Source organism: Salmo trutta, chromosome 36 (genome assembly GCF_901001165.1).
Source record: "Salmo trutta chromosome 36, fSalTru1.1, whole genome shotgun sequence".
NCBI classification, from domain to species: Eukaryota; Metazoa; Chordata; class Actinopteri; order Salmoniformes; family Salmonidae; genus Salmo; species Salmo trutta.
The window spans coordinates 11,141,465-11,165,707 of record NC_042992.1 but is presented as its reverse complement, the minus strand read 5'-3'; the positions used below and the strand labels follow the sequence as shown (position 1 = coordinate 11,165,707).

Sequence of the window (24,243 nt, the reverse complement as noted above, 5' to 3'; positions counted from 1 at the left end):
TGTACTGTCAACTGAGGGACTTTATATAAACAGGTGTGTGCCTTTCCAAATCATGTGCAATCAATGGAATTTACCACAGGTGGACTCCAATCAAGTTGTAGAAACATCTCAAGTAGAATCAATGGAAACAGGATGCACCTGAGCTCAATTGCGAGTCTTATAAGAAAGGGTCTGAATACTTATGTAAATAAGGTATTTCTGTTCTAGTTTTTTTATACATTTGCTAAAATGTCTAAAAACCTGTTTTCGCTTTGTCATTATGGGGTATTGTGTGTAGATTGATGAGGAAAATGTTTTATTTAATTAATTTTAGAATAAGGCTGTAACATAACAAAATGTGGAAAAAGTAAACAGGTCTGAATACTTTACGAATGCACTGTAACTCCCTGAAGCTAAGCTGGCAGGCTGGCACATTTCATTCACTGGAGCTGCGGAGCAAAAACATTTAATTTTGAAACCGCGCTTCAGCATATTTAACGACTGTGACTGTACTGTGAAGTCGACGTTTTATCATATCGTGGAATTGGAAGGGAGAAAATAATAAATAAGCTCCTGGACAAGCTAAACACCTTCTTCACCCGCTTCGAGGAAAACACTGACTCACTGCTGCTCACGAGGACTGTGAGTTCTCGTTCTCCGTGGCCGCCGTGAGTAAGACATTTAAGCGTGTTAACCCTCGCAAGGCTGCCGGGCCAGACGACATCTAAGCCGCATCCTCAGAGCATGGGCTCTGACATATTCAATATCTCCCTATCCCAGTCTGTTGTCCCCACTTGCATCAATATGTCCACTATTGTTTCAGTACCCAAGAAAGTGAATGTAACTGAACTAAATTACTATCACCCCGTAGCACTCACTTCTGTCATTATGAATAGCTTTGAGAGACTAGTCAAGGATCATATCACCTCCCCCTTACCCGACACCCTAGACCCACTACAATTTGCTTACCACCCCAACAGATCCACAGAAGATGCACTGCACACTGCCCTATCCCATCTGGACAGGAGGAATGCCTATGTAAGAATGCTGTTCATCGACTACAGCTCAGCCTTCAACACCATAGTGCCCTCCAAGCTTATCACAAAGCTCGGGGCCCTGGGTCTGAACCCCGCGCTTTGAAACAGGGTCCTGGACTCCTTGACTGGCCGTCCTCATGTGGTGAATGCAGGCAACAACACCTCCACCACGCTGATCCTCAACACAGGGGCCCCACAAGGGTGCGTACTCAGCCCCCTCCTGTACTCCCTGTTCACCCATGACTGTATGGCCACGCACGTCTCCAACTCAATCATCAAGTTTGCTGACGACACAACAGCGGTAGGCCTGATTACCAGCAATGACGAGACAGCCTACAGGCAGAAGGTGAGGGCCCTGGTGGAGTGGTGCCAGGGAAATAACCTCTCCCTCAACGTCAATAAAACTAAGAATCTGATTGTGGACTTCAGCAGACAGCAGAGAGAGCACGCCCCCATCCAAATCGATGGGACCGCAGTGGAAAGTGTGAAAAGCTTGAAATTCCTAGACGTGCACATCACTGACAATCAGAAATGGTCCATCCACACAGACAGTAAGGTGAAGAAGGCGCAACAGCACCTCTTCAACCTCAGGAGACTGGAGAAATTTGGCTTGGTCCCCCGAGCCACTGCCTATTCACCCCATTACCATCTAGAAGGTGGAGACAGTGCAGGTGCATTAAAGCTGGGACCCAGAGACTGATAAACAGCTTCTATCTCCAGGGTATTAGACCGTTAAATAGTCACCACTAGCCGACCTCCGCACCAGTACCCTGCCCTGAACTTAGTCACTTCTAGCCAGCTACCACCCGGTACTTTACCCTGAAGCCTATGTACTGTACATAGTCATTGAACACTGGTCACTTTAACTATGTTTATATTCTGTTTTACCCACTTCACATATACATATACACATATATGGTTAAATAAAGGTTAAATAAAGGTGAAATAAAATAAAAAAATAAAATAAATAAAATAAATAAATATATGTATATATAAAAGAAACGTCCTCTCACTGTCAACTGCGTTTATTTTCAGCAAACTTAACATGTGTAAATATTTGTATGAACATAAGATTCAACAACTGAGACATAAACTGAACAAGTTCCACACACATGTGACTAACATAAATGGAATAATGTGTCCCTGAACAAAGGGGGGGTCAAAATCCAAAGTAACAGTCAGTATCTGGTGTGGCCACCAGCTGCATTAAGTACTGCAGTGCATCTCCTCCTCATGGACTGCACCAGATTCGCCAGTTCTTGCTGTGAGATGTTACCCCACTCTTCCACCAAGAAACCTGCAAGTTCCCGGACATTTCTGGGGGAATGGCCATGGCCCTCACCCTCCGATCCAATGGGATCGGGATCTGGGCTCTTCACTGGCCATGGCAGAACAATGACATTCCTGTCTTGCAGGAAATCACACACAGAACGAGCAGTATGGCTGGTGGCATTGTCATGCTGGAGGGTCATGTCAGGATGAGCCTTCAGGAAGGGTACCACATGAGGGAGGAGGATGTCTTCCCTGTAACGCACAGCGTTGAGATTGCCTGCAATGACAACAGTGAAGAGCACTTTTTTCCAGTCCTGTCTGGTCCAGAGACGGTGGGTAGGCTGCTGAAAAACATCTCCACAGCATGATGCTGCCACCACCATGCTTCAACGTAGGGATGGTGCCTGGTTTCCTCCAGACGTGACGCCTGGGATTCAGGCCAAAGAGTTCAATCTTGGTTTCATCAGACCAGAGAATCTTGTTTCTCATCGTCTGGGAGTCCTTTAGGTGCCTCCCTGACCAAGCCCTTCTCCCCCGATTGCTCAGTATGACCTGGCGACCATCTCTAGGAAGAGTCTTGGTGGTTCCAAACTTCTTCCATTTAGGAATGATGGAGGCCACTGTGTTCTTGGAGACCTTATATGCTGCAAAATAAATGTTGTACTCTTCTACAGATCTGTGGCTTGACACAATCCTGTCTCTGAGCTCTACGAACAATTCCTTCTACTTCATGGCTTGGTTTGTATTGTCAACTGTGGGACCTTCTATAGACAGGTGTGTGCCTTTCAAAATGATGTCCAATCAATTGAATTTACCACAGGTGGACTCCAATCAAGCTGTAGAAACATCTCAAGGATGATCAATGGAAACAGGATGCACCTGCGCTCAATTTCGAGTCTCATGGCAAAGGGTCTGAATACTTAAGTAAACAAGGTATTTCTGTTTTTTAAATTTGCAAAAAAAGTCTACAAACCTGCTTTCACTTTGTCATTATGGGGTATTGTGATGTCATTATGGGGTATTGTGCGTAGATTGATGAGGGAAAAAAAAATAATTTAATCCATTTTAGAATAAGGCTGTAACGTAACATAATGTAGAAAAAGTCAAGTGGTCTGAATACTTTCCGAATGCACTGTGTATACACACACACACACACACACACACACACACACACACACACACACACACACAGTATGAGAAATGTCAGAGTCCGGAATATAAATATGCATTATTACATATATATTCTGGATTCTGACATTTCTTGTTCTGATATTTCTTAATTTCTTTCTTGACATTTTTGGTGTGTATTGTTTTGTATTGTTAGGTATCCTGCACTGTTGGAGCTAGAAACATAAGCATTCACTGCACCTGCGATAACATCTACTAAATGTGTACACCACCAATAAAATTTGATTTGATTTAAACAGACAGGGGAAACTGATAATAGATCAGCTCTTCTACTCTGAGACGATTAATCCATAGCCTACAGTGCCTGCTAAGTGATAAAGCTACTCCAAGGAAGGATGGATGCATGTTAAACTATAGTATTGAAACAGGGCCCCTGCCTTGCTTACCCACATTCTCATTATCCAACATGACACAATGATCCGTAACGGTAAAAGCTATATGGATACTCCTGACCTGCAAACCGATATTTAATTTCAGAATTTGTTAAAATTAGGTTAAGGGTTAAGCTAAGGGTAAATTTTAAGTTTTGGTTAGTCGTTTTTCAGGTCTGTAGTGTCTTTATAGCCTCTCCCATTTGTGGCACAACAAGGAGTAAATCAACTGTTTTAATCAACCACAGGCAACTTCATGACAAGAATGGGATGCCATAAATTCCATGCTAGAATAGGCTACGTTTTAGGATTTCATTAGCCTACTGCGTCACGCATTGCAAACCCTGTAGAGGATACTATTATTCATACATCTAGTCTCGATTTGTATTATTTCAGCAGAGCAACGCGCGTTCCGCTTGTAGCGCGGTCTTGGCTCGCAGTGAGTGCCGATACGATAACTCATTCTCCCGTCAGCGTCAGCGTCAGCCGGTGTCCCGACTGCTTCACGTGGTGAGTCACCGGTCCCGAGGACAAGGACACACGTGCCGAACATAACAACGAGCACAGGGAGAGCCCGGGAAATACCGGGAGAAGAGGGGTTTAAGAACCCATTTAATGATAGCCTACGGGAGATGGCTGCAATCGAGGTCAGAGAGTCACGTGGACTATCAAGCACAAGAACAGCACATAATAAATGGCCAGAATGGAGCAAATGGAATGACATTAAACACCTGGAAACCATGTGTTTGATGTATTTGATACAATTCCATCTATTTCGTCATTACGAGCCCGTTCTCACCAATTAAGTTGTCACCAAGCCATTATAGTTGGAAGTGATTTGATAAATCATTGACAAGGTGAGGTGTGGCGGGCATACCCTTGGTTTTTGCATTTTGACTATGAATAAAGCTATGATCTATTACATTTTTTAAGATTTTCAGGTATATCAAAGGGTATCCTTTATCAGTAGGGCTAATTCATTATTAAAACAGGCATTTGTTCATGGATATTGAGCTGAGAGATCCTAAATGAAGTAGCGTCAGCCTTGATATGATGGGCTTTACAATGCCGACTCTGTTGGTAATTCATTGTACAAACACCAGAGGGCGGTTGGCCCTCATTGGTATCAGAAAGTACGAGCGTCAGACAGGCTAATCAGAAAGTGACGGAAAAGCCAAAATATCACTTGTTAGGTTGTCTTTCCCAACTTCAGGTAACTTCTACTTGAGGTTCAACCGCACTACCTAGCCTACCTCTTTAAATCATCAATTAATATAGAAACTCAAAACCCTAACACATACTATGGACAGAAAGACTTGTCACTAAAGGAGTACACCATATTTGGCCAAGATAATGGCCGACCCTCGTCCAACAGGAAGATACTTAACCTGCAAATAAATGGCTACTTGAGAAGAAGTGTTTGTGTTTGATGTGAAGCTTACTAATTAGTCCCATCGCTCCACAGGGAAATAGGTCATCGACAACTCTCCATAGCACTCCGTTCTGGGCAGTCTTCTCCACGGGAATATAGGTCATCGACAACTCTCCATAGCACTCCGTTCTGGGCAGTCTTCTCCAGGGGAATATAGGTCATCGACAACTCTCCATAGCACTCCGTTCTGGGCAGTCTTCTCCAGGGGAATATAGGTCATCGACAACTCTCCATAGCACTCCGTTCTGGGCAGTCTTCTCCAGGGGAATATAGGTCATCGACAACTCTCCATAGCACTCCGTTCTGGGCAGTCTTCTCCAGGGGAATATAGGTCATCGACAACTCTCCATAGCACTCCGTTCTGGGCAGTCTTCTCCAGGGGAATATAGGTCATCGACAACTCTCCATAGCACTCCGTTCTGGGCAGTCTTCTCCAGGGGAATATAGGTCATCGACAACTCTCCATAGCACTCCATTCTGGGCAGTCTTCTCCAGGGGCTCATTTATCAAAAGTGAATGCGCACAAAAAGAAGACTGCGCCAGTGTTCGCGCAAAGGTTAGTATTTCTCCATTTTGAACTTGAAGGGAAAGTGTATCTACTATACTAAGCTAGGATATGGATTGTTTTAAGATGGTCAAACTAAGGATCATTTAGATATTGGATTTATAATTTTAGGACTCTTCAGGTATAACAAAAATATGAAACAATTTGAAGAAACATTGAATTTGGCCTTACTGCTATGAGCACATAGAAACGCATTGAATAAACGATTTATACATGGAAAAACAGTCCCCAAAAAATCGAAAGGAAGTTTGTTTTGAAGGTGTCTGTCCCCTCACATTGAGGATGTAAAATTGAAGGCCGACCTTGGTACTGCAGGCATTGTTTCCAGAAAACTGGATCCCTGATTATAGTGAATGGGGAAATAGCTATCTTCGTGCTTAATATTCGTGGATTTTTGAAATTTTTATATACAATCATGGTACCAATAATTGCTTATTTTCCACCAGATATATGTCCTTGAACCGATTACTTTATAAAGACAATTTAGTGGTACCATGATTGTATGGTTGGCCTTCAAATTGAGATGCTCCGTGAGAGGGGGCAGCACTGAGTTAGCCTGCAACGTCAGTTCTTATAGTAGCTCAAACTGTGCATGCAATGTTTCTCTCACGAACATGTACATGTTGTTTTGCTCTAGGATGCCAACAAGCCTCACAAGACTCGCCTGAAGGTATCCCGGTACCAGTTTAAAAAATGAATGGAAGGATATATGGAAGTAGTTTAGTGCCTAGAAAAAGGGTTTAAATCACTAACAGAGAGGCTGCTGCCTACATAGACTTGAATCATTGGCCACTTTAATAAATGGATCACTAGTTACTTTAAATAATGCCACTTAAATAATGTTTACATATCTTACATTACTCATCTCATATGTATATACTGTATTTTATACCAACTATTGCATCTTGCCTATGCCTCATCAATATATTTATATGTACATATTCTTATTCCATCCCTTTTGGATCTGTGTGTATTAGGTAGTTGTGGAAACCATGTGTATGTGACCAATAAAATTATTTGATTTGAAATGTGTACAAAAATGTGTTAGTTTGCTAACTCTTCAACTTACCCCTCCATGTAGCAAGAAGGCGACATGCTGAAATAAAACTTCCTGATCATCACTGAGTATTCTCATAGGAAACAATGGCTTCGTCCATATTTTGTACAGTCTATGATCTGCCCTATATCTGAAAGATCAGGAAACTATAAAAACATGTACACATATTTAACCCCTTTTTAGGCCCTGAACTACTTCCATATATACTTCCATTCATTTTTTGAACTGGTACCAGGCTACCTGGTACGAGGCTTGTGGGCGTCCTACAGCAAAACAACATGTACGTGTTAGTGAGAGACTCACCTTTCCATAAAGGGGTCATATGTGTGTAGCCCTAACTATTCGGACGTTAGACAGACGTTGACAGATCGGCGGTACCGACTTCAAATGCTTCCTGTGACGCTTGTGAGGTCCATAGAGCAAAACCACCAACATGTAGGTGTTCGTGAGAATTTAACCTTTCCATAGAGGGCGCATAACGCTACAGATCTTTTCATAAGAAGATCGGTTTTTGGGATGTCTCATGGTCTAACAAACACTGCTGTAGCTCTGTCATCTTTCACCGAAGGTGTAGATATCAGTGGATGCAGTACATTGAGACATCTCTAGCTAATTATATTTAAGAGGGTTAAGGTTACGATTGGGTTAGCAAAACAGGTTAGGTGAAAGGTTAGCTAACACGCTAAGTAGTTGTGAAGTAGCATGCATTTAAAAGTTGCTAATTAGCTAAAATTGTCTGTGGAGATTTGAACACACAACCTTTGGGCTGCTAGATGTTTGCATTATACACCCAACCACCCTCCTTTCGGCAAAACATGGTCGGATTGGGTTGTCTTTTTTTGTTGTTGTTGGGAGGTCATCCTCCACATTAGGAACGTGCTGACTTCACTACTTTCTTCTAGTTTTTGTGAAAATAGGCGTGTCACTTTAGTACTGAAACTATCGAAGTTACCTAGCCAGCTACACGTTCAAACAAAGTCAACAATGCAGCCACTGCTAGCTAGCCTACTCCACCAGCCAGCAGTACTGTATCATTTTCGTCATTTTAGTCAATAAGATTTTCGCAACGTAAGCTTAACTTTCTGAACATTCGAGACGTGTAGTCCACTTGTCATTCCAATCTCCTTTGCATTAGCGTAGCCTCTTCTGTAGCTTGTCAACTATGTGTCTGTCTATCCCTGTTCTCTCCCCTCTGCACAGGCCATACAAACGCTTCACACCGCGTGGCCGCTGCCACTCTAACCTGGTGGTCCCAGCGCGCACGACCCACGTGGAGTTCCAGGTCTCCGGCAGCCTCTGGAACTGCCGGTCTGTGGCCAACAAGGCTGAGTTCATCTCAGCCTATGCTACCCTCCAGTCCCTAGACTTCCTGGCGCTGACGGAAACATGGATTACCACAGATAACACTGCTACTCCTACTGCTCTCTCCTCGTCTGCCCACGTGTTCTCACATACCCCAAGAGCATCGAGCCAGCGGGGTGGTGGCACTGGAATCCTCATCTCTCCCAAGTGGACATTCTCTCTTTCTCCCCTGACCCATCTGTCTATCTCCTCATTTGAATTCCATGCTGTCACAGTTACCAGCCCTTTCAAGCTTAACATCCTTATCATTTATTGCCCTCCAGGTTCCCTTGGAGAGTTCATCAATGAGCTTGACGCCTTGATAAGTTCCTTTCCTGAGGATGGCTCACCTCTCACAGTTCTGGGTGACTTTAACCTCCCCACGTCTACCTTTGACTCATTCCTCTCTGCCTCCTTCTTTCCACTCCTCTCCTCTTTTGACCTCACCCTCTCACCTTCCCCCCCTACTCACAAGGCAGGCAATACGCTTGACCTCATCTTTACTAGATGCTGTTCTTCCACTAATCTCATTGCAACTCCCCTCCAAGTCTCCGACCACTACCTTGTATCCTTTTCCCTCTCGCTCTCATCCAACACTTCTCACTCTGCCCCTACTCGGATGGTATTGCGCCGTCCCAACCTTCGCTCTCTCTCTCCCGCTACTCTCTCCTCTTCCATCCTATCATCTCTTCCCTCTGCTCAAACCTTCTCCAACCTATCTCCTGATTCTGCCTCCTCAACCCTCCTCTCCTCCCTTTCTGCATCCTTTGATTTTCTCTGTCCCCCATCCTCCAGGCCGGCTCGGTCCTCCCCTCCTGCTCCGTGGCTCGACGACTCACTGCGAGCTCACAGAACAGGGCTCCGGGCAGCCGAGCGGAAATGGAGGAAAACTTGCCTCCCTGCGGACCTGGCATCCTTTCACTCCCTCCTCTCTACATTTTCCTCTTCTGTCTCTGCTGCTAAAGCCACTTTCTACCACTCTAAATTCCAAGCATCTGCCTCTAACCCTAGGAAGCTCTTTGCTACCTTCTCCTCCCTCCTGAATCCTCCTCCCCCCTCCTCCCTCTCTGCGGATGACTTCGTCAACCATTTTGAAAAGAAGGTTGACGACATCCGATCCTCGTTTGCTAAATCAAACGACACCGCTGGTCCTGCTCACACTGCCCTACCCTGTGATTTAACCTCTTTCTCCCCTCTCTCTCCAGATGAAATCTCGCGTCTTGTGACGGCCGGCCGCCCAACAACCTGCCCACTTGACCCTATCCCCTCCTCTCTTCTCCAGACCATTTCCGGAGACCTTCTCCCCTACCTCACCTCGCTCATCAACTCATCCTTGACCGCTGGCTACGTCCCTTCCGTCTTCAAGAGAGCGAGAGTTGCACCCCTTCTGAAAAAACCTACACTCGATCCCTCCAATGTCAACAGCTACAGACCAGTATCCCTTCTTTCTTTTCTCTCCAAAACTCTTGAATGTGCCGTCCTTGGCCAGCTCTCCTGCTATCTCTCTCAGAATGACCTTCTTGATCCTAATCAGTCAGGTTTCAAGACTGGGCATTCAACTGAGACTGCTCTTCTCTGTGCCACGGAGGCTCTCCGCACTGCTAAAGCTAACTCTCTCTCCTCTGCTCTCATCCTTCTAGACCTATCTGCTGCCTTTGATACTGTGAACCATCAGATCCTCCTCTCCACCCTCTCCGAGCTGGGCATCTCCGGCGCGGCCCACGCTTGGATTGCGTCCTACCTGACAGGTCGCTCCTACCAGGTGGCGTGGCGAGAATCTGTCTCCGCACCACGTGCTCTCACCACTGGTGTCCCCCAGGGCTCTGTTCTAGGCCCTCTCCTATTCTCACTATACACCAAGTCACTTGGCTCTGTCATATCCTCACATGGTCTCTCCTATCATTGCTATGCAGACAACACACAATTAATCTTCTCCTTTCCCCCTTCTGATAACCAGGTGGCGAATCGCATCTCTGCATGTCTGGCAGACATATCAGTGTGGATGACGGATCACCACCTCAAGCTGAACCTCGGCAAGACGGAGCTGCTCTTCCTCCCGGGGAAGGACTGCCCGTTCCATGATCTCGCCATCACGGTTGACAACTCCCTTGTGTCCTCCTCCCAGAGTGCTAAGAACCTTGGCGTGACCCTGGACAACACCCTGTCGTTCTCCACTAACATCAAGGCGGTGACCCGATCCTGTAGGTTCATGCTCTACAACATTTGCAGAGTACGACCCTGCCTCACACAGGAAGTGGCGCAGGTCCTAATCCAGGCACTTGTCATCTCCCGTCTGGATTACTGCAACTCGCTGTTGGCTGGGCTCCCTGCCTGTGCCATTAAACCCCTACAACTCATCCAGAACGCCGCAGCCCGTCTGGTGTTCAACCTTCCCAAGTTCTCTCACGTCACCCCCCTCCTCCGCTCTCTCCACTGGCTTCGAGTTGAAGCTCGCATCCGCTACAAGACCATGGTGCTTGCCTACGGAGCTGTGAGGGGAACGGCACCTCCGTACCTTCAGGCTCTGATCAGGCCCTACACCCAAACAAGGGCACTGCGTTCATCCACCTCTGGCCTGCTCGCCTTCCTACCTCTGAGGAAGCACAGTTCCCGCTCAGCCCAGTCAAAACTGTTCGCTGCTCTGGCACCCCAATGGTGGAACAAGCTCCCTCACGACGCCAGGACAGCGGAGTCAATCACCACCTTCCGGAGACACCTGAAACCCCACCTCTTTAAGGAATACCTGGGATAGGATAAAGTAATCCTTCTAACCCCCCCTTAAAAGATTTAGATGCACTATTGTAAAGTGGTTGTTCCACTGGATATCATAAGGTGAATGCACCAATTTGTAAGTCGCTCTGGATAAGAGCGTCTGCTAAATGACTTAAATGTAAATGTAAATAATAAACGTCTCTCTATCCACCGGATGTGTACCAAGCTCACTAAAAGTGGCAGTAATAAAGCCTCTCTTGAAAAAGCCGAATCTTGACCTAGAAATTATAAAAAACTATTGGCCTATATCGAATCTTCCATTCCTCTCAATTTTTTTTGAAAAAGCTGTTGCGCAGCAACTCACTGCCTTCCTGAAGACAAACAATGTATACGAAACGCTTCAGTCTGGTTTTAGACCCCATCATAGCACTGAGACTGCACTTGTGAAGGTGGTAAATGACCTTTTAATGACGTCAGACCGAGGCTCTGCATCTGTCCTCGTGCTCCTAGATCTTAGTGCTGCTTTTGATACCATCGATCACCACATTCTTTTGGAGAGATTGGAAACCCAAATTGGTCTACATGGACAAGTTCTGGCCTGGTTTAGATCTTATCTGTCGGAAAGATATCAGTTTGTCTCTGTGAATGGTTTGTCCTCTGACAAATCAATTGTAAATTTCAGTGTTCCTCAAGGTTCCGTTTTAGGACCACTATTGTTTTCACTATATATTTTACCTCTTGGGGATGTCATTCGAAAACATAATGTTACATTTCACTGCTATGCGGACGACACACAGCTGTACATTTCAATGAAACATGGTGAAGCCCCAAAATTGTCCTCGCTAGAAGCCTGTGTTTCAGACATAAAGAAGTGGATGGCTGCAAACTTTGTACTTTTAAACTCGGACCAAAGAGAGATGCTTGTTCTAGGTCCCAAGAAACAAAGAGATCTTCTGTTGAATCTGACAATTAATCTGGATGGTTGTACAGTCGTCTCAAATAAAACTGTGAAGGACCTCGGCGTTACTCTGGACCCTGATCTCTCTTTTGAAGAACATATCAAGACTGTTTCAAGGACAGCTTTTTTCCATCTACGTAACATTGCAAAAATCAAACTTTCTGTCCAAAAATGATGCAGAAAAATTAATCCATGCTTTTGTTACTTCTAGGCTGGACTACTGCAATGCTCTACTTTCCGGCTACCCGGATAAAGCACTAAACAAACTTCAGTTAGTGCTAAATACGGCTGCTAGAATCCTGACTAGAACCAAAAAAATTGATCATATTACTCCAGTGCTAGCCTCCCTACACTGGCTTCCTGTTAAGGCAAGGGCTGATTTCAAGGTTTTACTGATAACCTACAAAGCATTACATGGGCTTGCTCCTACCTATCTTTCCGATTTGGTCCTGCCGTACATACCTACACGTACGCTACGGTCACAAGACGCAGGCCTCCTAATTGTCCCTAAAATTTCTAAGCAAACGGCTGGAGGTAGGGCTTTCTCCTATAGAGCTCCATTTTTATGGAATGGTCTGCCTACCCATGTGAGAGACGCAGACTCAGTCTCAACCTTTAAGTCTTTACTGAAGACTTATCTCTTCAGTAGGTCCTATGATTAAGTATAGTCTGGCCCAGGAGTGTGAAGGTGAACAGAAAGGCTGGAGCAACGAACCGCCCTTGCTGTCTCTGCCTTGCCGGTTCCCCTCTCTCCACTGGGATTCTCTGCCTCTAACCCTATTACAGGGGCTGAGTCACTGGCTTACTGGTGTTCTTCCATGGCGTCCATGGGAGGGGTGCGTCACTTGAGTGGGTTGAGTCACTGACGTGGTCTTCCTGTCTGGGTTGGCGCCCCCCCCCCCCCCCTTGGGTTGTGCCGTGGCGGAGATCTTTGTGGGCTATACTCGGCCTTGTGGGGCTGTGCTTTGGCAAAGTGGGTGGGGTTATATCCTGCCTGTTTGGCCCTGTCCGGGGGTATCATCGGATGGGGCCACAGTGTCTTCTGATCTCTCCTGTCTCAGCCTCCACTATTTATGCTGCAGTAGTTTTTGTCGGGGGGCTAGGGTCAGTCTGTTACATCTGGAGTATTTCTCTTGTCTTATCCGGTGTCCTGTGTGAATTTAAATATGCTCTCTCTAATTCTCTCTTTCTCTCGGAGGACCTGAGCCCTAGGACCATGCCTCAGGACTACCTGGCATGATGACTCCTTGCTGTCCCCAGTCCACCTGGCCGTGCTGCTGCTCCAGTTTCAACTGTTCTGCCTGCGGCCATGGAACCCTGACCTGTTCACCGGACGTGCTTGTTGCACCCTTGACAACTACTATGATTATTATTATTTGAACATTTATTTATCATTTATGAACATTTTAACATCTTGACCATGTTCTGTTATAATATCCACCTGGCACAGCCAGAAGAGGACTGGCCACCCCTCATAGCCTGGTTCCTCTTTAGGTTTCTTCCTAGGTTTTGGCCTTTCTAGGGAGTTTTTCCTAGCCACCGTGCTTCTTTCACATGCATTGCTTGTTGTTTGGGGTTTTAGGCTGGGTTTCTGTACAGCACTTTGAGATATCAGCTGATGTACGAAGGGCTATATAAAAAAAATTGATTTTGATTTGATGTAGACAACAAAAATAGGTGGTCATTTCAAATACTCTAAAACGTGGAAAAGGTGAGAAAATAATCACATGAAATAACATCATACAAGGTAAATCTTATTTCCATTTCTTTATTATAACCAATAGGAATTGAGGATATCTGCAAAATGGGTAAGATGATAAAAGACACTGACCATTTGCTTTCTTTTCCACCTCTGTTCCTTCAGAGTGAGACTAGGGATTAACAGTTAAGATCATTGTGTGTGTGCATGCACAGTCATTGTAGGAAAGTCCTATTGTAAACCCAGTAAGCAGCCTTGGTGAATGGAAAAAAGTACCTACAGTAAGACTAGCCAAGTGTCTTCCTGTGAAACTGGCTCTGTGTGTGATGGTCACAAGGGGGTTTGGGGTCTTTTCCGAGGTGGACTGAATATTGCACTCCCGCAAGATATTATTTTTTTTTTAAAGAAAATGAAAACATGTCTCTAGAATAAAATGAGAAACAGAAAAGTGTCCTTGCCCTCAACCCCAGACTGCCTTGCTAGTTACAGCCAGTGAATAAATACAGCGGACATATTTAAAACCCAGCCAACCCAGTAATTAAAAAGTGACGTCAAGCAAGTGGGGTAGAGAGAAAAACATTACTGCATTTTCAGTGGAACTTTTCAGAGATTTTGTGTTGTACAAAAATACATCAATAGCCAAATGGACAGTAATTTTTCCTTTTTCTTCTAATGTGCTGAAGTTTACAAACATAAAAAAAAGGTACATAACCCCTGGGCAAATCCATAATTCATCATTAATAGAAAAATAAACAAATCATCAATATTGATACCATTTTAACATTTGTAGATTTTGTTTGTTAAACTTTCATGTAGGTGTAAAAAAAAATAAAGAGCTATCCCATGATTCAAAGCAGAAAATAAAAATGTTGAAAAAATTATGTGCCCGTGATAGGACACTGGTAACTTGGAGGCGGGCCTATATCTGTGTGCGTTGACCTTCTTGTTCATTGGTTCGGCTGGTTGGACCCCTGGATTTGCATTCATTCAAATGTAATCATTCGCTCGTTGATTAATTGATTCTGTGATCAATTAGCCATGTCTCAGTGTTAACAAATCACAATAATTACTGATAGTTCTCTCTCTCTCCCCTTGGTTGGAATAATGTTGTTCCCACTAGCTGCTGTATTCTTGAGACGCTGCACACAGACACTTTACTGGACGCAACAGTTGGGGCCGTTGGCATCTTTGAACCGCAGACGCATCTTGGGTCTGTATTTCTCCAGGTAAAGAAGCTGCTTGGAGTTGAACGCTCCACGTCTCTTCCTGAGGGGAGGGAGGGAAAACAACAAAGTGTTCTCATAATGTCACAGGAGACCATGTAACACATATGCAACAATATCCACACAAATCAATATGTGCCCTGGGCAAATTCTAACAAACTAATGAAGAGAATACATGACAGTACAAGTTCCACAGCACAGGAACATTGGTTATTGGTTAGGCTCCGTGCCCTGTGTGGAACAGTGGTGGCTAATGGCACTTCAAATGGGAGGGACAGGCTCATAGTAACAGCTGGAATGGAACCGTATCTAACATGTGTTTGATAGAATACAAGCCCCCCCCCACCTCCCTTACCAGCCTCCACTGGTGTGGAAGTTAGTGGTACTTACTGTCGTATGAACTGCACCGCATCCTCATACTTCATCCCAGTTTCAATCAGCGCTAAGGCCACCAGGACTGGAGCTCTACAGCATAGACATAATATATAGAAATAAATGAGAGCGAGCAAGCAACAAATACCAGCCGGCATGGGTGGGGATGTAGTGTAAAGCATGCTGTGTCATGGTTATGTAGGTAGGGATGTAGTGTAAAGCATGCTGTGTCATGGTTATGTAGGTAGGGATGTAGTGTAAAGCATGCTGTGTCATGATTATGTAGGTAGCAGGGTGGGGATGTAGTGTAAAGCATGCTGTGTCATGGTTATGTAGGTAGGGATGTAGTGTAAAGCATGCTGTGTCATGATTATGTAGGTAGCAGGGTAGGGATGTAGTGTAAAGCATGCTGTGTCATGGTTATGTAGGTAGGGAGGTAGTGTAAAGCATGCTGTGTCATGATTATGTAGGTAGGGAGGTAGTGTAAAGCATGCTGTGTCATGGTTATGTAGGTAGGGAGGTAGTGTAAAGCATGCTGTGTCATGGTTATGTAGGTAGCAGGGTAGGGAGGTAGTGTAAAGCATGCTGTGTCATGGTTATGTAGGTAGGGAGGTAGTGTAAAGCATGCTGTGTCATGGTTATGTAGGTAGGGAGGTAGTGTAAAGCATGCTGTGTCATGGTTATGTAGGTAGCAGGGTAGGGAGGTAGTGTAAAGCATCCTGTGTCATGGTTATGTAGGTAGGGATGTAGTGTAAAGCATGCTGTGTCATGGTTATGTAGGTAGGGAGGTAGTGTAAAGCATGCTGTGTAATGGTTATGTAGGTAGCAGGGTAGCGAGGTAGTGTAAAGCATGCTGTGTCATGGTTATGTAGGTAGGGAGGTAGTGTAAAGCATGCTGTGTCATGGTTATGTAGGTTGCAGTGTAAAGCTGAGACATTGGCCTGGGAAACCCACAGGGGGGTGGGCCTGGGTTCACTGCAACCCCGCTGGGGCATCACGTTCACACACAGTGTGATAAGTGTTACTGTAAGCAAACCTCTCAAGAAGAAAAAAAATCCACCACAAAACTTTTAAAATTCCCAGACAGACTGCACGGAATGTCAAAACTCAAAGCTGACAGAGCATTCTTGTGTGGGTTTTCATAGAGAAGGAGAGAAGAGGGAGAGGAGGGACAGTGATAGAGGGAATATGAGAAAGAGACAGAACGAGCACCCTTTTGTTCATGCCAGGGTTTCCGTTAGGAAAATGTGGAGCTGGACAACGTGACCGGGAAGATTTTAATTTAATGGCCATTTGAGAAATGTGGACCTATAGTGCATTCGGAAAGTATTCAGATGCCTTCCCTTTTTCCACAGCCTTATTCTAAAATTGATCAAAGAGATTTTTTACAATTTACAAACACAATTCCCCATAACGACAAAGCGAAAACAGGTTTAGAGATTTTTGCAAATGTATATATAAACTCAGCAAAAAAAGAAACATCCTCTCACTGTCAACTGCGTTTATTTTCAGAAAACTTAACATGTGTAAATATTCGTATGAACATAAGATTCAACAACTGAGACAAACTGAACAAGTTCCACAGACATGTGACTAACAGAAATAGAATAATGTGTCCCTAAACAAAGCGGGGGTAAAAATCAAAAGTCAGTCAGTATCTGGTGTGGCCACCAGCTGCATTAAGTACTGCAGTGCATCTCCTCCTCTGACATTCCTGTCTTGCAGGAAATCACGCACAGAACGAGCAGTATGGCTGGTGGCATTGTTATGCTGGAGGGTCATGTCAGGATGAGCCTGCAGGAAGGGTACCACATGAGGGAGGAGGATGTCTTCCCTGTAACGCACAGCGTTGAGATTGCCTGCAATGACAACAAGCTCAGTCCGATGATGCTGTGACACACCGCCCCAGACCATGACGGACCCTCCAAATCGATCCCGCTCCAGAGTACAGGCCTGGGTGTAACGCTCATTCCTTCAGTGATAAACGCGAATCCGACCATCACCCCTGGTGAGACAAAACCGCAACTCGTCAGTGAAGAGCACTTTTTGCCTGTCCGTTCTGGTCCAGCAACGGTGGGTTTGTGCCCATAGGCGACGTTGTTGCTAGTGATGTCTGGTGAGGACCTGCCTTACAACAGGCCTACAAGCCCTCAGTCCAGCCTCTCTCAGCCTATTGCAGACAGTCTGAGCACTGATGGAGGGATTGTGCGTTCCTGGTGTAACTCAGGCAGTTGTTCTTGCTATCCTGTACCTGTCCCGCAGGTGTGATGTTCGGATGTACCGATCCTGTGCAGGTGTTGTTACACGTGGTCTGTCACTGCTAGAACGATCAGCTGTCCGTCCTGTCTCCCTGTAGCGCTGTCTTAGGCGTCTCACAGTATGGACATTGCAATTTATTGCCCTGGCCACATCTGTAGTCCTCATGCCTCTTTGCAGCATGCCTAAGGCAAGTTCACGCAGATGAGCAGGGACCCTGGGCATTTTTCTTTTGGTGTTTTTCAGAGTCAGTAGAAAGGCCTCTTTAGTGTCCTAAGTTTTCATAACTGTGACCTTAATTGCCTACCGTCTGTAAGATGTTAGTGTCTTAACGACCGTTCCACAGGTGCATGTTCATTAATTGTTTATGGTTCATTGAACAAGCATGGGAAACAGTGTTTAAACCCTTTACAATGAAGATCTGTGAAGTTATTTGGATTTTTACGAATTACCTTTGAAAGAAAGGGTCCTGAAAAAGGGACGCTTCTTTTTTTGCTGAGATATATAAAAGTTCAGCTCAGGTGCATCCTGTTTCCATTGATCATCCTTGAGATGTTTCTAAAACTTGGAGTCCACCTGTGGTAAACGCAATTGATTGGACATGATTTTGAAAGGCGCACGCACACACCTGTCTATATGAGGTCCCACAGATGACAGTGCATGTCAGAGCAAAAACCAAACCATGAGGTCTAAGGAATTGTCCATCGAACTCAGACAGGATTGTGTTGAGGCACAGATCTGGGGAAGGGTACCAAAACATTTCTGCAGCATTGAAGGTCCCCAAGAACACAGTGGCCTCCATCATTCTTAAATGGAAAAAGTTTGGAACCACCAAGAATTTCTAGAGCTGGCCGCCCGGCCAAACTGAGCAATCCAGGGAAAAAGGCCTTGGTCAGGGAGGTGACCAAGAACCCAATGGTCACTGACATACAACCATCTCTGCAGCACTCCACCAATCAGGCCTTTATTGTAGAATGACCAGACAGAAGCCACTCCTCGGTAAAAGGCACGACAGCCCACTTGGAATTTGCCAAAATGCACCTAAAGGACTCTCAGACCATGAGAAACAAGATTCTCTGGTCTGATGAAACCAAGATTGAACTCTTTGGCCTGAATTCCTCCAGACATGATGCTTGGCAACCTGGCATGGTGGCGGCAGCATCATACTGTGGGGATGTTTTTCAGTGGCAGGGACTGGGAAAATAGTCAGGATCGAGGGAAAGATGAACAGAGAAAAGTACAGAGATCCTTAACGAAAACCTATTCCAGAGTGCTCAGAACCTCAGACTGGGGCGAAATATCACCTTCCAACAGGACAACGACCCTAAGCACATAGCCAAGACAACGCATGAGTGGCTTCAGGACAAGTCTCAATGTCCTTGAGTGGCCCAGCCAGAGCCCAGACTTTAACATCTCTGGAGAGACCTGAAAATAGCTGTGCAGCGATGCTCCCCATCCAACCTGACAGAGCTTGAGGATCTGCAGAGAAGGGAGAAAATCCCCAAATACAGGTGTGCCAAGCTTGTAGCATCATGACCAAGAAGACTCGAGGCTGTAATCGCTGCCAAAGGTGCTTCAACAAAGTACAGAGTAAAAGGTCTGAATACTTATGTAAATGTGATCAGTTTTTATTTTTTATAAATGAGGAAAACAAATGTCTAAAAGTGTTTTTTTTTTTGTTTTGTTTTTAATGGGGTAGTGTTTGTAGATTGACAAAAACAAACAAATGACTCCATTTTAGAATAAGGCTTTAACGTAACAAAATGAGTTAAAAGTCAATACTTTGAATGCATTGGGTGCGTAAAACCATTAGGGCTTCTACCCACGTTGCGCAGAATGACAGAAATCACATTTTAATTACGGTAATTTAGCTTAACGGAACATGCAACTCCTGTAACGATCAGCCAATAAAACATCATTTGCAGGAAAACACCATTGTAAACAGAGCACCTGATGCGAGCAGTTCCATATGTGACAGATGAAAATCTCTGTTAGAAACTTAGAAAGAGTGGGAATCTAAATAGGCAACAACTACAATGGGTTGCTAATATGACTAAGATTGGGCCTTTGGCTTCTGGATAATGAAAGAAAGATGATATGAAAACCAATAGCAATTAACCTTTTGAGTTCTAATTTATTTTTATAGGGACAGTGCACATTAATCAACGTTTCAGTAAAAGTGCTGGTTTTAGCCAACCGGCTAATTTTCAACCACAGTCCCTGGGCAGGTTTTTAAAAACAATTACAATACAGACAATGAGCAGTGAGCACACGCAGAGCAACATAGGACAAGCAAGACATAGCATGCAGACAGACCAACATAGCAAAAAAGACAAAACCCATAAAAGCAACAAAGTGTTTCCACACCTCACAAGCTACAGACAACATGGAAAGCAGCAATACATAGCTAGGGATTATGTTCACAAATCTGACTGACCTTTAGCCATGTCTTCATGTTTTTTTGTGAAAGTGTGATAGGTGGTGCAGTTGTGTGTGTGTCTGATGGCAGTGTATTCCAGACATGGGAAGGCATGGCATATGAGTAAGTTTTTATAAAATAATTGCCTTGCCGTTTCTATGGTCAGATTTTGCCTAGGCTACTTTAACGCAAGCCAAGACATGCCTAATAATGAAGTAAAACGTTCAGGTTTAACGTTAATTGTTTTAAGTATGTTTTCAAAATGCATACTACCTCCAGCTCACATTGCAAAGTGGTGGGTGATGTGCTGATAACCTGCCTACCATTGCCTTTGCACTTGAATGGCGAATCGGAAGCGCACTTCAATTACCAGTTGAGAAATAAAAATAGTAGCTCTTTTCAAATCATGGCCATCAAAACTGTTAACACACAATTGCATTTAGAATGGTTGCGCAATGACTGGGCTTATAAAAGCAGTAGTAGCGCTAGCGCTGTCTGACAAGATATTCCACTCAAAGTAAGCGCTATATGCTACGCGCGTATAATAAGAAACATGACGACTAACGAAAAATTTTAATTTTGGCTAATTAACCTATAGACCGATAAGCATGACGGTCAAATGTATTTACACCCACTGATATTTACATCAATTAATACAATTAGTTAGCAACAGGATTGTTTTTTTTTTGACTGGCCGACAACAACCTTATTTAAATCGGCTTTTAATGTATCGTTTAATGTATTGGCCGAATACTGGCAATTACAGGCTAACGGAAACCCTGGCAGACACGAGATAGAAAGTGAGAAGGCGCAAGAGTGTGAGTGTGAGATAGAGGGAAAAACAACCACTAACAACTCCTCCCACGCCCTGAGTCTCTAAAGGCTGTGGCTGGTTGGTGTGAATAAGACCATCAGAATGCTGCCGGCCCTGAGGACTGCAGTAAACACAGCACCAGGAGATTCATGCAGAAAAACAGGTCTGTCTGACCAGTACCACTGCTTACAGAGCCCACAGCAATGTGTGTGTGTGTGTTTTTTTTGGTTTTACTATCCATGTGGGAACCAGAAGTCCTCACAAGGATAGTAAAACAAGGACCATTTGGACAAGTGGGGACATTTCGCCGGTCCCCACAAGGAAACAAGCACACCTGATTCAACTTGTCAACTAATCATCAGGGCATCAATGAGTTGAAGCAGGTGTGTTTATCTGGGGCTACAACAGAAATGTGTACTGTTTGGGTTACTGGAGGAGGGCTTACTGGAGGAGGGCTGCTGGGGGTACTGGAGGAGGGCTGCTGGGGGTACTGGAGGAGGGCTTACTGGAGGAGGGCTGCTGGGGGTACTGGAGGAGGGCTGCTGGGGGTGCTGGGGGAGGGCTGCTGGGGGTGCTGGAGGAGGGCTGCTGGGGGTGCTGGACGAGGGCTGCTGGGGGTGCTGGAGGAGGGCTGCTGGGGGTGGGAAACACTGGTCTAAGTGATGCACTGACTCAATGAAGGGTATAACCCTGGACAGGCGTGAGTAGTGTGGAGCCCGTCTTGGCAGACTGCGTGAGGGAGCCTCTATGGCAGGGGTGTCAAACTCATTCCATGGAGCGCCTAGTGTCTGCTGTTTTTGTTTTTCTATTAAATTAAGACCTAGAGTACAGGGGAGAAGCGAAAACCCGCAGACACACGGCCCTCTGTGGAATGAGTGACACGTGCTCTATGGGATCAACTTGAGGGACGGAAAATCGAATGGTGTACAGCAGCACACCCTGGGAACCAGGCTAACACGGAGAGAGAATGAGAGAGGCTAAAGCTAATCACACAGAAGCTATAGAGAGAGGATGAGGAGTCCAGAGCATACCCTACCCTGGAGAACCAGGCTAACACGGAGAGAGAATGAGAGGCTAAAGCTAATCACACAGAAGCTATAGAGAGAGGATGAGGAGTCCAGAGCATACCCTACCCTGGAGAACCAGGCTAACACGGAGAGAGAATGAGAGGCTAAAGCTAATCACACAGAAGCTATAGAGAGAGGATGAGGAGTCCAGAGCATACCCTACCCTGGAGAACCAGGCTAACACGGAGAGAGAATGAGAGAGGCTAAAGCTAATCACACAGAAGCTATAGAGAGAGGATGAGGAGTCCAGAGCATACCCTACCCTGGAGAACCAGGCTAACACGGAGAGAGAATGAGAGAGGCTAAAGCTAATCACACAGAAGCTATAGAGAGAGGATGAGGAGTCCAGAGCATACCCTACCCTGGAGAACCAGGCTAACACGGAGAGAGAATGAGAGAGGCTAAAGCTAATCACACAGAAGCTATAGAGAGAGGATGAGGAGTCCAGAGCATACCCTACCCTGGAGAACCAGGCTAACACGGAGAGAGAATGAGAGAGGCTAAAGCTAATCACACAGAAGCTATAGAGAGAGGATGAGGAGTCCAGAGCATACCCTACCCTGGAGAACCAGGCTAACACGGAGAGAGAATGAGAGAGGCTAAAGCTAATCACACAGAAGCTATAGAGAGAGGATGAGGAGTCCAGAGCATACCCTACCCTGGAGGACCAGACTTAGTATGACAAAGCGAGACAGAGGCCAACACTAACAGGAAAAAACCCTAACAGAGAGAATGAATCCAGCGCATACTCCAGAGAAAAAGACTAGCAGGATAGCTTAACAGAGACTGTGGTGCTAACAGCAGAGAAGCTAGCTATAAAGTGAGGGGATGAGAATAGCGGATAGAACCACAGAAGCACCAGGCTAAAGCTAGCAGGTTAATAGACAGGGAGAGATTGATAAGAACATGGGGGATATTTAGGCTAAAAGAGAGAGAAACCAACAGAGCAGATCGTGGCACCTGGAGACCACAAGAGAACCAGGCTTACACTAACTTACAAACAGGCTTAGCATGGAACATTGTAATCAAGGCCACTTACACTCATTAAACTCACCTGTCCCACTTTACACATACTTAACCACGTTCACCTGGCCCACTTAGACACACAGGTTAACACACTCACCGGCCCAGCCCCGCCACACAGTGCACAGCAATACAGCAGCCAGGCTCGCTTCTGAACTTGGTCTTAAGCAGGTTCAACCAGTCATCCACTATCTTGGTGGGGGGCGGGGCACCATCATCAAAGGGCCAGTCCTACGGAGGAATAGGGACAAAAACGTCAACATGGATCAAACCAAGGACTGGGAGTTAATTTAAGGGCTAGGGGGTACTAAGCTAACATATGGAATTGTTTAAAGATGGTCTTACCATAGATCATTTAGCAATTTGATTTTACATTTTTTGACCCCTTTAAGTATACGAATTAAATATTTAATTTGGCCTTTACTACTATAGGCCAAAGAAACACATTGAATAATATTCATAAATGGCAAAAAAGACAGTCAAAAAATGAATATGAAATAAGGTTTTGAAGCGTGTCCTATATCTAGGAGATAAAGGACCCTGTCTTTCAAAGGTAATTCGTAAAAATCCAAATAACTTCACAGATCTTCATTGTGAAGGGTTTAAACACTGTTTCCCATGCTTGTTCAATGAACCATAAACAATTAATGAACATGCACCTGTGGAACGGTCGTTAAGATAATAACAGCTTACAGACGGTAGACAATTAAGATCACAGTTATGAAAACTTAGGACACTACAGAGGCCTTTCTACTGACTCTGAAAAACACCAAAAGAAAGATGCCCAGGGTCCCTGCTCATCTGTCTGCGTGAACATGCCTTAGGCATGCTGCAAGGAGGCATGAGGACTGCAGATGTGGCCAGGGCAATAAATTGCAATGTCCATACTGTGAGACGTCTAAGCCAGTGCTACAGGGAGACAGGACAGACAGCTGATCGTTCTAGCAGTGGCAGACCACGTGTAATAACACCTGCACAGGATCGGTACATCCAAACATCACACCTGCGGGACAGGATGGCAAGAACAACTGCCCGAGTTACACCAGGAACGCACAATCCCTCCATCAGTGTTCAGACTGTCCGCAATAGGCTGAGAGAGGCTGGACTGAGGGCTTGTAGGCCTCTTGTAAGGCAGGTCTTCACCAGACATCACCGGCAACAACGTTGCCTATGGGCACAAACCCACCGCCGCTGGACCAGACAGGACTGGCAAAAAGTGCACTTCACTGACGAGTCGTGATTTTGTCTCACCAGGGGTGATGGTCGGATTCGCGTTTATCGTCGAAGGAATGAGCGTTACACCGAGGCCTGTACTCTGGAGCGGGATCGATTAGGAGGTGGAGGGTCCGTCATGGTCTGGGGCAGTGTGGCACAGCATCATTGGACTGAGCTTGTTGTCATTGCAGGCAATCTTAACGCTGTGTTACAGGGAAGACATCCTCTTCCCACATGTGATAC

At 45.2% G+C, this 24,243-nt stretch overlaps 1 protein-coding gene and 1 long non-coding RNA gene across 3 annotated transcripts in view; one reads left to right on the top strand and one right to left on the bottom strand.

Moving 5' to 3' along the window:
- Positions 1 to 13,662: 13,662 nt before the first annotated feature.
- The window catches only part of LOC115175388 (protein tyrosine phosphatase type IVA 2), a 43,697-nt gene continuing 33,116 nt past the window's right edge, over positions 13,663 to 24,243 (bottom strand). The window contains exons 5-7 of the mRNA XM_029734624.1: positions 22,886 to 23,016; positions 15,225 to 15,299; positions 13,663 to 14,877 (exon numbers count right to left, since the gene is read on the bottom strand). Of these exons, the coding sequence (XP_029590484.1) occupies positions 14,766 to 14,877; positions 15,225 to 15,299; positions 22,886 to 23,016 (318 nt within the window). The 3' untranslated portion in view covers positions 13,663 to 14,765. The remainder of the gene's footprint in view (positions 14,878 to 15,224; positions 15,300 to 22,885; positions 23,017 to 24,243) is intronic.
- LOC115175389 (uncharacterized) lies at positions 15,335 to 16,245 on the top strand. 2 transcript variants are annotated; one of them, XR_003872033.1, is made up of 4 exons: positions 15,335 to 15,600; positions 15,685 to 15,894; positions 15,945 to 15,994; positions 16,045 to 16,245. It is a non-coding gene; the product is annotated as an uncharacterized LOC115175389 (long non-coding RNA). The 2 variants fall into 2 exon arrangements; XR_003872034.1 differs by having other exon boundaries at positions 15,335 to 15,676; positions 15,811 to 15,894.